The sequence below is a fragment of the Anabrus simplex genome, chromosome X (genome assembly GCF_040414725.1).
Source record: "Anabrus simplex isolate iqAnaSimp1 chromosome X, ASM4041472v1, whole genome shotgun sequence".
NCBI lineage: Eukaryota > Metazoa > Arthropoda > Insecta > Orthoptera > Tettigoniidae > Anabrus > Anabrus simplex.
In genome coordinates this window covers 94964316-94979805 of record NC_090279.1, presented here as the reverse complement: position 1 = coordinate 94979805, position 15490 = coordinate 94964316, and the positions used below count along the sequence as shown (strand labels likewise).

Here is a 15490-nt window from a genome sequence, read left to right as displayed (position 1 = left end):
TACTTGTACAGCCCTGTTATTACGCCTGCGAAGGTAATAGCGATGCAGTCCATCCGGCCTCCTGAATATAAAATATCTGCCGTATCTTGCTTGAGCCCTGCTAGTTGATCCTCACGGAAATAAATTTTCCTGAACACAAATTTTCTTCTATCAGAACAGTTTGAAACTTTGAAGATGTGTCCAATATAGCTATAAAGAATATTTTCTTCAGCTTCCGCGCACCACATGTCAAGCTGGGGATACTATAGAGACTCTGAATTAATTTGGTATAGCTCCTTCATGCAAGCAGCCTAGTAACTGGGGAAGTGCAACATGGGCACATTTAGAGAAGATGTATGGTAGTATAATAGAGAAGAAGTTGTAGTTATTACTGGCATTTATGTTCACTGTATCGATATTGTGGCCTCGTAAAGTTGTATATGCTGTCACCTGTGTGAAATACCTTGAACCGTCAGATATTCAAGTAGTTTGCCTTTCTGAGACAAGAGTCCCTATCATCGATTTTGTTCTGCTCGTTGTTGTTGAAAGCACATTAACAACCCGAATGGAAGTTGGTATTTGGAACTTGGGTAAGCTATCGCCAGTCAGTTTTTCTTTCAATCATTCAGAAGTTATCAAATCTGTCAACAATTTCATCAGCCTATCAAATTATGTGATATCAAATAGATTATCTAATCGAAATGTATAAAAATGTATCCTTCCAGAAACAGCGGCTGTTACTCTATTTAAAGAGTGAATTTTTGAGCTAAGGTTTCTTGTAGTGATTGACTTATGTGTGGCGAGGCAGTAGCCTGAACATGAGCTAATTAACAAGGTATGGCAGAGCATAAATATGTGAATCTCGGGAGGATTTCGATGTTTATAGCAAGCATGCGACTATTAGGGTGTCCGCATTTCTGTAAAATACATGTAGGGCTTATTCTCTGGTGTTCGGTTTCCTTAATATTGAGAGGGTAACCAGGTAATACTAACCCCATGGGTAAAATACCCCTTCTGCGTTAAGGGTCTGTGATGTCAGACAATTGTGAATAATGTATTACACTGCCCCGAAAACCAGCGTATTGCAAAATCATTGTGAACTAGAATCGAGGGTTCGAGCCCAGTCTAATGTAAAACTAGAAGCTACGGCTCCTTTCGATTCTGTGTATCGTTTGCAAAACAATTTATGGATTGGATACCAGGGTTCGATCCCTGACCTATGACATGTGCTCGTGTAGCTATGGCTTCTTTACGCGAAGTATGAGTTTTCCATTTGTAAAGACTAACTTAATAATACCCCGAAACTTACTGGTCATCAGACTCTGACAGACGTGAGTCCTCTCCCCCAGATATGTTGTTAAATATCAGAACATTCGAGCTCCTTATTGTAAATTTCTCGAGCGTTGAAATTCCATTTCTTGGTTCCCGTTCAAAGAGTTAGAAAGGAAAGAAAATCCAATTCCGAATATATTGTATTGGTAAATATCATCTCTGCACCTTACGTTCTCTGCCACGTGCAAGTAATTGCAATCAGTGTTCAGTGAGAAATTACCACAGGACGAGTTCTCCGCACAATAGTTACTTGGACTAGATGGGGCTGTAGTCTTACTCCGTTATAGAAATGTAGGCCACGACAGGGAGGAAATATAGCAAGGGACGTGGAATGGTCAGATAATTTAACAATTACCTAGAACAAAGTTCATGAAGCTCTCATGATGATAATTAAAAAGTAGTTAGGATCAAGTTCATGAATCCTGTCAGAATACATATAACTGCACCGGGAAACAGACGATTACATTACACAGGTAAATATTGCGCGCTGTTTTGTTAAATGATCATCAAAGTTTTCAAACAGGGTTGAAGATCTAAAGTTATGTGTTTGTTTGACTGAGGATGGATAGATGAAACCGAAATCAGTGTTCTGCCTTGAAGTACCAAATTTTCTGTCACGACCTCCTTTAGAATGTCATTTTAGTAATAGTTAACTGTTGAACTCTGTAACTGTTCCAGGTTCTCTTGCTCCTGATGCTAGCAGTTTCACTGGCGAGCGCAGATCACTGTGCATCGTCTGTGGGCTCGAAGTTGGACGTGTCTGTGCAAGGCCGCAAGAACGCCAGTGGACATTGGATGATAACGGTACCGTATATTCTCAACTGCAGAGTTGTGCTCCTGTGTTGGATGGATAATATTTTATGTTATAAATACATGTTTCTTAGGGCTTTTTTATCAAAATGTTTGCATGCGCCATTCGAATTTAATCCAGCTTTCAAGTCACAGTAATACAGTTCGTGGAATTAATCTAACAGGTACTTGATATCATAGTGCATCAAACCACTGCCTTCGCGATATACAGTCCGTTCTGTAGCTCCGATGATGTCACGCAAAGAGGTGAACTGTTTTCTCCGTCCGACCAGTGCAATGCAAGGACATAATATGTATGTACTTTTTAATCATGAAATATTCACATATGTTGTATTTATATAACAGGTGAGATCATTACCAACTGTAATCGCATCACAACTCGTAAGTTAGGTCTATGTAATTTTATCTAAGTAGGTTTGAAGTGTGATTTACACGGTCGAAGCTCGAGGGATTTTCTCTTCGGTTTACCCAACAAATAATTATTATGTATTAATAGGAATATTGAGACAATAAACGTACAATAATAATAATAATAATAATAATAATAATAATAATAATAATAATAATAATAATAATAATAATAATAATAATAATAATAATAATAATAATAATATTAATAATAATAATAATAATAATAATAATAATAATAATAATAATAATAATAATAATAATAATAATAATAATAATATAGTTTTAATAGTAGAGCAAGACGGATTCAAAAACAATGACATCGGCGTCAGCATTTTCAGAAGAGGTCAGAGGAGCCTAGTTTTAAGGCTAGCTGCCCTTCTCGACATGCCCCCCCTCCCTATCGAAGTATCGCTAACTTCACAGCTGTTATCTCGACGGAACTTAGCCACGTGTTCGGAATTTTCAAAATGGCAACGAGCCCTAACCTCACTGCTATCACCTTGATGGGTCTTAGCCATGTGAATAAGTTCCCGACTCCACTTTTGCCAAGACCTCTCCTCACAGTGCATAGTTTTAAAGCTAAATCCTAATTTTGTTTTTCACCCCGTTTTTGCTACAGATATACTTACGTTATTGTTATAATGTCAATCTGGTGAGCATGGAGTAGAGAGAGCATGATGAATAAGGACGGGTCGGGTAAGGAGAAATGTAAAAAATCTAGAGAATATATTTTTTATAATTTTACATCGTGATTATAGAAATTGAAAATGTAATTTTAAAATGAATGATGATGTAATAATCTTTCTAGATAATTTTCCCCTTTTTACACATAATTATTGTATTTAGAACAATGAAAGATTCATGAATACTATATACATAAAAATATCAAGGCATAACAACACCTATACGTCTTTGTACCCCTATGGTACATTCATAAGGGAATCACTATTCCACTGACATTTATCTTCATATGGAATTAATGAACATTTGTTCTGTTCAGTAGAAAAAACATGATGTATGTGTGATGGTATTCTCATCTGTCCACAAGAAACTGCATTTGTAGATGCTAGTATATTACGATAGTGTGGAAATTGTAAATGGCTGCCTGGGATTGAACGTACACCTTTCGCCTTTATTGGAGATTGAGAATTTTCTGACACATATGCATACATTTTTGGTGCCAAACCAATAAACTCTGTCATAACATTAATACCACATTCACCTTTCATAAGATAAAAAGTTAAAAATAAAACAATGTAGCATTTTTATTTTTTTGTATTCGTCATCATCATCATCATCATCATCAACGTCATTTATTTGTATATTTTTTATTTCTGAAAATGTTCTTACATATTCATTACTTTATCGGGAAAACCATAATGTCACATATTCAATATATGAAAGAAATTAGAAATTAAAATATATTTAGGAAACACTATTAGTGTTTTTATATTGCAATCATATGTAGAAATGATAAAAAACAAAATTTCAACTATTAAATAATATAGATAAATGATGATGAGTGTGTCAGTAGGCCGGAATTTGGACACGGGGGCTAGATAATGGCCACCAGGACATGGCAAACAGGCACATATTTAATAGAGGGGAAGGTTTACAAGATAATTCCGTCATGGTCGTGGCAGAAGGCCTCCATATTACAATATAAAGTTACCTATTTTAAAATTCCAAACTGTTTTGAAAGAAAAATAACCTTCTCTTACTGACAAGATTTAGTTGCCTGTGTGGAGTTTATACTGGTTGCACTTGAGAAAGGTCAACCCTAAATATCCTCTCAGTGGCTGGGTTGCTGACCAATAGGGAGACAGGGGTTAGGAAATCAAAAATAATACATGGCCCATGAAATCTGGGGGCAAGCTTGCCCGCAGCTACAATTTATTTTTACCATAACCTTATCTCCGACTTTTAAATTGGTGGGTCTCCCTCCACGATCATACCTTCCCATAACCTTTTCGCGAGAAGCTTTAAGGTAACTTTTGGCCTTTATCCTTAGATCTCTAATAATATCGGGATCTATTTCCTTAAGTGACCAAAGATTAGAGAGAGGTGTGGGCAGGAACAAACTTGAGACAGGCAGGGGTAAAATGAAATGGCGTATGGCTTTTAGTGCTAGGAGTGTCCGAGGACTTGATCGCCTCGCCAGGTGCAGGTCTTTTGATGTGACACCTCTGGGCGACCTCCGTGTCGTGATGAGGATTAAATGATGATGAAGACGACACATAAACCCAGCCCCTGTGCCAGAGAAATTAACCAATTATGGTTAAATTTTCCGACCCTGCCGGGAATCGCACCCGGGTCCCTTGTGACCAAAGGACAGCACGCTAACCATTTAGCCGTGGAGCCGGACGAGGCAGGGGTGAACTTGTGTGACTCATGAACAGCTGAATTTAAAGCAAAAGGTAACCAATCCAACGAAGTATCCCACCTGGAATGATCTTCATGGTGAAAAGCAATCAATGCCGATCGAAGATTACGATTAACCCGCTCAGCCAGAGATGGTTCAGGGTAGTAAGAAGAAATTGTGAAATAGACAGGTCAAAACAGACTTTTCGGAAGAGGTTGGATGTGAAAGCCTTAGCATTATCGGAAACTATATATTGGCAAGGACCAAAAGAAGCAAAGATAGTATTAAGGCACGAAATAGTAGACTGAGCGGTGGCCGGAAACAACCATGAAATGCTACACGCACCAGAATGAATGAGTAGTGGAGCAGTGGGGATCCCAAACACTTGGCGTCAGCACCCGAGGTCATTGACCCCGGCAAAAGGTCATTGACCCCGTGACGTCATGACAACGTGACCGTGACGTCACGACCACATGATCTAGTTTGTAAACAAAGCCATGCGGTTTTTTGACTGCTGTCAAGCTGACAACTGCCATATTTAAATAAGCACGCTTCGCTAACCTCAGTGCTGCCTTATTTACCGCACTAAACTTCATAGCTACCACCTTAGGAACGTGGTGGTGGGCAATTTGAAATTCCACGTGCTCTTTTGTCAGCTTTCAGCGGCCATCTTTAAACAAGAGAGCATAGCTAATACCTTAGACACGTAGTGGCGGGCAATTTGAAATTCCATGCGCTTTTTGACAGCTGTCAGAGGCCATCCTTAAACAAAAGAGCATCTTGACTGGGCTAAATCCTCATGGGTGCTACCTCAGTCACGTGAGTGCGCGAAATTTGAAATTCCACGTGCTTTTATTTGCCACCTTAGGCGCTTGGGTGTGTGAAATTTGAAATTCTACGTGCTCTTGTTTGTAACCAAAGCTACGAGCAATTTGAAACAATTCGATATTTCATGTTACATGTTTATGCGATAATTGTTTGAATGCTAGGGGCTTAAATGTAAGTTATGCATTTCTTATTTCACTTTACGCATGACCTACAGGCTTATATTGCATGCCAACAGATTCAAATAGTATATTTCCGAACCGAAATATCAAGTTACATTTTAATCCGATAATTTGTTCGACTGCCAGGGGTTTAAATGTAAGCAATGTATTTCTTATGGCTCCAGGCGTTCTGTTTGTTTTCGCTCCTCCATGAGATACAAGCTTGTAACCTATACCAACACAGTGAAGTAATATGTTTCCGAACCGATATTTAATGTTACATGTTTTTACGATAATTTGTTCGACAGCTAGGGGCTTAAATATATCCAATATATTTGTTATGGCACTAGGCGTCCGGGTTGATGTCACTCCTGCATAAGCTGCAAGCTTATAGCCTATGCTAAATGATTGAAATTATATGTTTCCGAACCGATATTTCAAATACATTTTTATGCGATAATTTTTTCCACTGCTAGGGGCTTAAATGTAAGCAATGTATTTCTTATAGCGCTACCCGAACTGTTTATTTCACTTTCCGCAAGAGCTACATGCTTATAACTCATGCCAACACATTCAGATAGTATATTTTGGAACCCAAATTTCAAGTTACATGTTTATCAGATAATTTGTTCGACTGCTAGGAAATAAAATGTAACTAATTTATTTCTTATGGCACTAGACATTCTTATCAGAGCCCACGTATAGCTGGGCCTATGTATAATCGTCATCTTGCGCAATCGCCCATAGCCGTCATCTTTATCCACAAGAGGCCATGTACAGCCGCCTGCTTGTGCAATCGCCCATAGCCGTCATCTTTCTCCAAAGAAGTCCGTGTATAGCCGCCATCTTGTGCAATCACCCATAGCCGACATCTTTCTCCAAAGAAGCCAGTGTATAGCCGCCATCTTGTGCAATCACCCATAGCCGTCATCTTTCTCCAAAGAAGTCCGTGTATAGCCGCCATCTTGTGCAATCGCCCATAGCCGTTATCTTTCTCCAAAGAAGTCCGTGTATAGCCGCCATCTTGTGCAATCACCCATAGCCGTCATCTTTCTCCAAAGAAGCCAGTGTATAGCCGCCATCTTGTGCAATCGACCATGACCGCCATCTTTCTCCATAAGAGCCTGTGTATAGCCGCCATCTTGTGCAATCACCCATAGCCGTCATCTTTCTCCAAAGAAGTCCGTGTATAGCCGCCATCTTGTGCAATCACCCATAGCCGTCATCTTTCTCCAAAGAAGTCCGTGTATAGCCGCCATCTTGTGCAATCACCCATAGCCGTCATCTTTCTCCAAAGAAGCCAGTGTATAGCCGCCATCTTGTGCAATCGACCATGACCGCCATCTTTCTCCATAAGAGCCTGTGTATAGCCGCCATCTTGTGCAATCGCCCATAGCCGTTATCTTTCTCCAAAGAAGTCCGGGTATAGCCGTCATCTTGTGCAATCACCCATAGCCGTCATCTTTCTCCAAAGAAGCCAGTGTATAGCCGCCATCTTGTGCAATCGACCATGACCGCCATCTTTCTCCATAAGAGCCTGTGTATAGCCGCCATCTTGTGCAATCACCCATAGCTGTCATCTTTCTCCAAAGAAGTCCGTGTATAGCCGCCATCTTGTGCAATCACCCATAGCCGTCATCTTTCTCCAAAGAAGCCAGTGTATAGCCGCCATCTTGTGCAATCGACCATGACCACCATCTTTCTCCATAAGAGCCTGTGTATAGCCGCCATCTTGTGCAATCGCCCATAGCCGTTATCTTTCTCCAAAGAAGTCCGTGTATAGCCGTCATCTTGTGCAATCACCCATAGCCGTCATCTTTCTCCAAAGAAGTCCGTGTATAGCCGCCATCTTGTGCAATCACCCATAGCCGTCATCTTTCTCCAAAGAAGTCCGTGTATAGCCGTCATCTTGTGCAATCACCCATAGCCGTCATCTTTCTCCAAAGAAGTCCGTGTATAGCCGCCATCTTGTGCAATCACCCATAGCCGTCATCTTTCTCCAAAGAAGCCCGTGTATAGCCGCCATTTTGTGCAATCACCCATAGCCGTCATATTTCTCCAAAGAAGTCCGTGTATAGCCGCCATCTTGTGCAATCGCCCATAGCCGTTATCTTTCTCCAAAGAAGTCCGTGTATAGCCGCCATCTTGTGCAATCACTCATAGCCGTCATCTTTCTCCAAAGAAGTCCGTGTATAGCCGCCATCTTGTGCAATCCCCCATAGCCGTCATCTTTCTCCAAAGAAGTCCGTGTATAGCCGCCATCTTGTGCAATCACCCTTAGCCGTCATCTTTCTCCAAAGAAGCCAGTGTATAGCCGCCATCTTGTGCAATCGACCATGACCGCCATCTTTCTCCATAAGAGCCTGTGTATAGCCGCCATTTTGCGCAATCGGCCATAGGCCTTAAGAGCCTTTGTACAGCCGCCATCTTGCGCAGTAGGTCGCTCAGCTAGCTTTCTCTAAAAGAGCTTGTGTATAGCCGCCATCTTCCACAAGCGCCCCTAAGACGTCTATATAGAGCCGCCATCTTGCGCAAGCGTCCCTAAGCCTTCTCATAAGAGCAGCCGCCATCTAGCGCAAACGCCCATAGGCCGTCTCATAAGAGGCTATGTATAACCGCCATCCTGCGCAAGCGCCTGTAAGCCGTCTCAAAAGAGCAGCCGCCATCTTGCGCAAGCGCTTCTAGGCCGTCACATAAGTGCAGCCACCATCTTGGGCAAGCGCCACTACGTCGTCTCATAAGAGCTGCCGCCATCCTGCGCAAGCGCTCCTATGGCGTCCCACAAGAAGCTGTCTTGCGCAGTAGGTCCCTCAGCTAGCTTACTCTAAAAGAGCTTGTGTATAGCCGCCATCTGATGCAAATGGCTTAAAACTAAGGATAGTCCCTTATCAAATTGGCGGTTGTGAGGGTAGGCTCGCTCTCTTAGGCGTCGGGAAGGGCAACTAGGCTTTAGAGTAAGGTTAGGCCCTTCAAGATAGCGAATGTAGGGTTAGAGTCGCTCTCTTATGCAAAATCCGCAAATCGACATTGCTCACCTACTATAACTAATGACCTTGCATTGGAACCTGCATTGCTACACTACTAGACCTGGGTTGCTGACTCAGCAAGAAAGTGCTGACTCATTTCCGGGAGTTGAACTGTCTTTGCTCCTCTACTGTCTTATTATCTACGTAAATTCTTATGTGATTAGTTTGAAGAAGAAACATCCAATATACAGTACTTAAATTAATGTAAAGTTATGTCTTTCAACAGTCACAGTTATCCACAGAATCCTCCCAATCCTTATGAATTACAATCGCAAATGCAACTTGTAACATTCACTTAGCTCGCCTCAATTGATCAGCTGATGGGTTTGGCGCGCTTTCTACAGTACGTCCCGTGTATTACGAAGGCACTGATCAAACCCAAACCTGCTTTACATGTGCTAACCACTAACGACTTTAGGAACGCACAATGAATAGCAGTGAGGTATCTCATAGCAGAAGCAATTACTTACATTTCTAGTGTTATCGCTGGGACTTAGGCAAGCAATTTAAATTATATCTGCCTTCTTCCTATTCGGCTTGCCCCAAGACAAGCAGTCTGCTTGTTCGCGACATGGTCACCGGATGCGCTAGGACTTGGTAGTTAGCAGAATTAATACTCACAGACTCTACTGTAAGGAGGCTGTGGATTTGACCATTCATTTCAGCCAAGCAATCTCTGAATGGAAATCAACCAAATTGTGCTTCTTTGGGTTCGCAGACTGTTTACGAAGTTTGTTCGTGTGTTTTACGTATATGATTGTGTTGTCCTCCGTGGTTGAGGTTTTATGCAATGTTTCCACTAAATTCTTAAGTTTAGATGTCAACAAGACGACAGCCATCTTGTTGTAGTTTCTTGTTTGTCGTTGATTGTAAAATTTCTCCTTGAAATGTATACTGTGTTTTAGGTGTCCTTTAAACCAACTAAGGAACGGTAGCCATGTTTTGTTAGTATTCAAGCATCGTATATTTCCAGTATGATTTTCAATGTTTAAGTTATTGTTCTTTGTTATTGTGTGTGTCAGAAGATAACGAACAATTGTCTGTCGTCTATGTAGGAAGTCAGGTGACGCTAGATCCAGTGTATAACTTTTCTGTGAGATACGTCATTCGAGGATTCACGGATTTTGTGGTGGCATCTCTGATGTGGAAGTTCAGGATCTTACTAGCACTGCTGACTCGTGGAAGTGCCCATCGTGCGAATTACTAAGAAATTCGCAATCTTCTTCCGTAGTTGGCGCTTAGTTAATAAACCTGTCCCCTCTGCGATAAATTTGTTAAAAGTTACCAGAGGTCTTCGTATTCATTGGTCCCCAAATCATCCCGAAAAGCCTATTAAAGGAGATGGTACGATAACGACATCACGGGATTCTTTTATGAGAAACTGACTTCTTGTAAGAAAAATATACATATGTTGCGCCGTATTCCCAAAGGTGCTGAGTACTTTGTTTAATTCACGTAATACAGCGTTGCATTTCAGAGAATACTGAGGACTGCTGGAGGGGTCTACTGCTTTTCGCTTATATTGATCTTCGGGTCCCTGGTAAATTCCCAAATATAAAGCCATCTCTTGTAACCAGTATTAAGCATAACTTATAGGAATTTCAATTATCATCTCATAAAGTGATACTACTAAACAAAAATACATATTGTGGAAAATTTTATTGATCGTGTCTACTCTAGTGCATTTTTGTAAGGTGTGGGCTGTGGGTTAGAATTCACCCACGGTAACCTCTGTCTGTCGTAAAAGGCGACTAAAAGGGGACTGAGTGGCCGCCGATATAAGTGGCCCCTTTAATGTCGTCAACAGCCTCCTCTGCGGATGGATGAACGAATTGAGGTCACGGCACTCTCTTGTCCTTGGGGTGAGAAATTCCCCTAAAGGCGGATGAAACTATACATATTGGTCAACGGCATATAATGTAGAAGGCAACGGGAAACCACTCCATTAAGGATCCTAAGGATATCCCAAGTAGAATCCAAACCATGGGAGCTGACATTAATGAGGAAACGTTAATTACTGATGATGGATTTCGGAACCCAATATCTGGTAGGAGACGTAAGAGGGCTTCTCAGGTCATTAGCAAGCGAAATCCCCCTAAAACCGCCACAAAGGTGGGAACATGGAATGTACGAACGCTATTGAAAGCTGGAAAATTGGATAAATTGAAAGAAGAGATGAAGAACAACGAGGTAGATATATTAGGTATACGTCAGGCAAGATGGGAAGGAAATGGAGACTTCTACTGTGATGAGATTACAGTAATTTAAGTGGCGGAGAGAAAAGAGGAAAAACATGGAGTGGCACTTATAATAAGAGGAAAATGGTCAAATAATATTAATGATGGTGAAAATTAATAATGCACCTGAGGACTTGGTAATAGTTCACACATATTTCCCAACATCGGCTCATGATTTGGAGGAAGTGGAGACTATGTATGAGGATACTGAAGAACCATTAAAACTAAGAAAAAGATAATGTCGCTATAATGGTCAATTTTAATGAAATAGTGAAATCCCGTACAGGCAACAAGGCAGTAGGAAATTTTGGTCTGGGGGAAAGAAATGCAAGAGGTGAAACTTCGGTAGATTCCTGCAGTCAAAATGATATGGTAATTACAAACACATTATTTGAAGTTCCTCTTAGAAGAAGGTACACGTGGGAGTCGCCGGATGAAAGACGATTTCAGTTAAAGGATTAAAGTCAGATTAGAGAAAATTGCGGAGGAGAAAGAGAAATGGACCAAAAGCTTTGCTGAAGAGATAGAAGAAAGTAAGAAAAAGGGAAAACAGGATCAATTTGATAAGAACGTCAGTGCCCAACACTACAAAAATAGAACCAGATATGCAGTAGTAAAAAATGGAATATTACTGGTAGACAACGATAAGATATGTGCTCGCTGGAAACAATACATGGAAGAACTGTACGGTGATCAGGACTTCAGGAATGAAAACAATCTAATTGAAGATATCAATGAGTGTGGAAGAGGAATGCAATGTCCTCCAACCATGAGATATGAATTTTAACATGCCATTCGGGGTTTGAATGTAGGAAAACAATCGGTGTTGATGATATCCCAGCAGAATTAGGGAAACATTTAGGTATCAACATAAAGACCAATTATTCAGAGTAATAAATGAATGCTACGAAAGATGAATCGTGGCAGAAGATTTCACACAACGCAGAACCATTACCATACAGAAAATAGGAAGGACAGGTGGCCGCACCAATTAGAGAACACTTTCTATATTAACACATGGCTCAAAGATACACATTGACATTGTCAAGAACAAAACAGGAGATAAGTATGTTGGAGAAGACTAATTTGGATTTAGAGAAGGCAGAGGAACAAGAGAATCAATTCTGGCCTTAGGCATGTTAGTGGAGAGAAGGATGGAAATGAATAGAACAACTTATCTTACCTTCATTGACTTAGAAAATGCTTTAGACAATGTGAACTGGGAACTACTGTTTAGAACCATGAGGAAAATAGGACTGGACTGAAAGGATAGAAGAATGTTTAATCAACAGTATCTGAACCAAAGCAAAAAAATAATCATCAAACAGGAAGAAGAAAAGGCCAGTATTAGAAAAGGAGTTAGACAAGGTTGTCCCCTATCAACGTATTTATTTAATACTAGCTGATGTACCTGTGCTTCGCAACGAAATTCTACATTGTATACATCATTCTTGGTTAAGTAGTGTACACGTTGTAAGCAAGATTGTATTAAACTGCATAGCTCTTAACGTTACCATAGAAACGCGACGGGGAGGTCACCAAACGTCTTCTCATACGAAGACTGGGTTAGGGAATTTTCATTGTAATGTTAGGCCCGCTTACCTACCGTCAGTCACTGTCAGGTTGGGAGTTTTCATTGTAATGGCAGACACTCACTCTCCACCAGCTTTTTATATCCTCAGAAATATCGCCTTTATGGTTTATCCCAACTGAAATTAACATACATCATTACAATAGTTTCGGTAGGAATGGCGCAATTTAAAGCAATGCTATTATATGAAAGACTCGATACATTTTTTCACTTTTAACGAACAGTACTACGCTACTAATCTAACAGTCCAAAGTTCCAGAGCTGGAATGGCCAAGCCGCAGACAACCGTTTTCCGTGAACTCTCTTCGTTTTTCGGCGGGGGGGGGGGGGATCGAATAGTGGACATGCCCAGGGCGAAAATTATTCCCTTTAATAATCTGTTTCCTAGGATTATTCTATGAGTCGGGAAATCTCAATTCACTACACTGGCCGCGGAAAAATCTGTATGACTTGGATGAAAATTTCTCCTCCAAGCCAGAGGAGGAAGCCTTTTCACTGCTAATTTGGAATAAAATGAATGTAGAATCTAATAAATGTGAAAAGGGAGAAGAATTTCTTAAGGAACGGCTCTTTTCAGGGTTGAAGTTTGAGTTATTTAGTGAATTGTGGTGCTATAATTTGGAATAGGCCTAATTATCATTTTAAGTCCAGGTCATACTGCTACTACTACTACTACTAATAATAATAAGTAAGCCTCTGCCTTAGGCCTAAGTGTGCAACTGCTCAATCAAAACAGCGCGTCATAGTAGAAATCGAACAGGTGGAATACTATGATGAACCAGTGTGTTACGTATCAGCAGTATCAGGAAATGTATGAACCAGAGGAATGGAATGCTAAAGGAAAAAGATTTCTAACTCCCCAGCTATTTCCCGCCAATATTCAGTCAGTCTTTTATACGCTGTACACAGTAGTAATCCCATCTATCGGATATGAGTGGCAGCATAAGAGACAAAGCAAACAATAGTCAATGTAATGATATTGCTGATCAATGTTATGCGCTTTCGACATTTTAGGCCTTCACATTTAGTTTTCTTCCGACTCTGAAATACCACTCTTATCACAGTCGGTACGGTAAAACTGAATGAAACATAAAATGATCGGAAATTGTATTCTCTATAACATTTATTACGTAGTACTTTTCGATAGGACCAATAACATAGGTATTTAAAAATTAAATTTTGGGCACCTCCCCGTAGAGACAAAGCAAACAATAGTCAATGTAATGATATTGCTGATCAATGTTATGCGCTTTCGACATTTTAGGCCTTCACATTTAGTTTTCTTGCGACTCTGAAATACCACTCTTATCACAGTCGGTACGGTAAAACTGAATGAAACATAAAATGATCGGAAATTGTATTCTCTATAACATTTATTACGTAGTACTTTTCGATAGGACCAATAACATAGGTATTTAAAAATTAAATTTTGGGCACCTCCCCGTAAAACACATTTTCATCCAGCTTAGCCTGTAGTTTTTATTCCCAACTCTATATACCGATTTTCATTAAATTTGGTTAACCCAATTTCTCGTGGCTCGGCGTTGATATGGACTCAGTAACAAAAATACAAATTCATGAATATTTCTGTTATCACAGCTGGTACACTAAAAATGGTCGGAAATGTAACTCTATAAAACTTCAGTTATGTAGTATTTATCGATAGGACCAATAATAATATAAATATTTGAGAATTAAATTTTAGCCAACCCCTAAACTATCATTTCACTCAGCGTGAATAAAATTATTTATAGCTTAGATTTTAGTGGCTTATCCACGGACTTTACATACCGATTTTCATTAAATTCTGTTCAGCCGTTTTCTCGTGATGAGTGTACACACATACATACATATATACATACATGCATTCCTATCTTCACGAACGTCAACAATGTGTGAAAGCTAATATGTAATATTTCCCTCGTGGCGTCACGTGAATAGAGGAGTCCCTCAAAGCTCTGTACTCGGACCTTTTCTTATCGCACTTTTTGTGAATGGCGTATCATCGAATTTAAGACATTGCAAATACTGCAGTACGCTGACGACCTTCAACTCTACACAGACTCTACAGCACAAGACCTTCAGGAAAGTATAGACTTAATAAACATTGACTTACTGACTGTTAGTGAATGGTCTGCTGCCAACGGCCTTCAAGGGAGCCCTATAAAGTCACAAGCAATCCTTCTTGGCCATCAAAATCAAATTGCGAGTATTAATAAACGTCCATTGCCGAGAGTAATCCTTCAGAATGTTGCAATTCCTTTTGTACCACAAGTGAAAAACCTCAGCGTTATCAAGGAAGAACGCATGATTTGATCTGGACATATCTTACATATCTGCCAAGAGGTTTTATCTGATCTTCATTCTTTATATAAATATAAATATATATTTCCACTAAAACTGCCTGGGTCCATAAAAAGTAGTCCAGCCAAGTCTTATCTATTGGTACACAACCTGGAGCCGTACCGATATCAAGTAGTCCATCCAGACGTTATCTACTGCTACACTGCCTGGAGCCTGAAGAAGTAGTCCAGCCTGGTCATATCTACTGCTACACTGGCTGGAGCTGTCAGAAGTAGTCCAGCCTGATCATATCTACTGCTACACTGCCTGGAGCCGTCAGAAGTAGTCCAGCCTGATCATATCTACTGCTAAACTGCCTGGAATCATAACAAGTACTCCCTCCCTGTTATCTGTGATTGGCTGTTGATTTCCTCCAATCCAAACTTCTAACATTGTTTTTACCAGTGGTAAGC

General features: G+C 40.3%; 1 protein-coding gene across 1 annotated transcript in view; it reads left to right on the top strand.

Moving 5' to 3' along the window:
• LOC137503317 (hemolymph lipopolysaccharide-binding protein-like) overlaps window positions 1-15490 on the top strand; it is a 35688-nt gene that overhangs the window by 4800 nt on the left and 15398 nt on the right. Inside the window, exon 2 of the mRNA XM_068230868.1 lies at window positions 1990-2115. Coding sequence (XP_068086969.1) covers window positions 1990-2115 — 126 coding nt within the window. The remainder of the gene's footprint in view (window positions 1-1989; window positions 2116-15490) is intronic.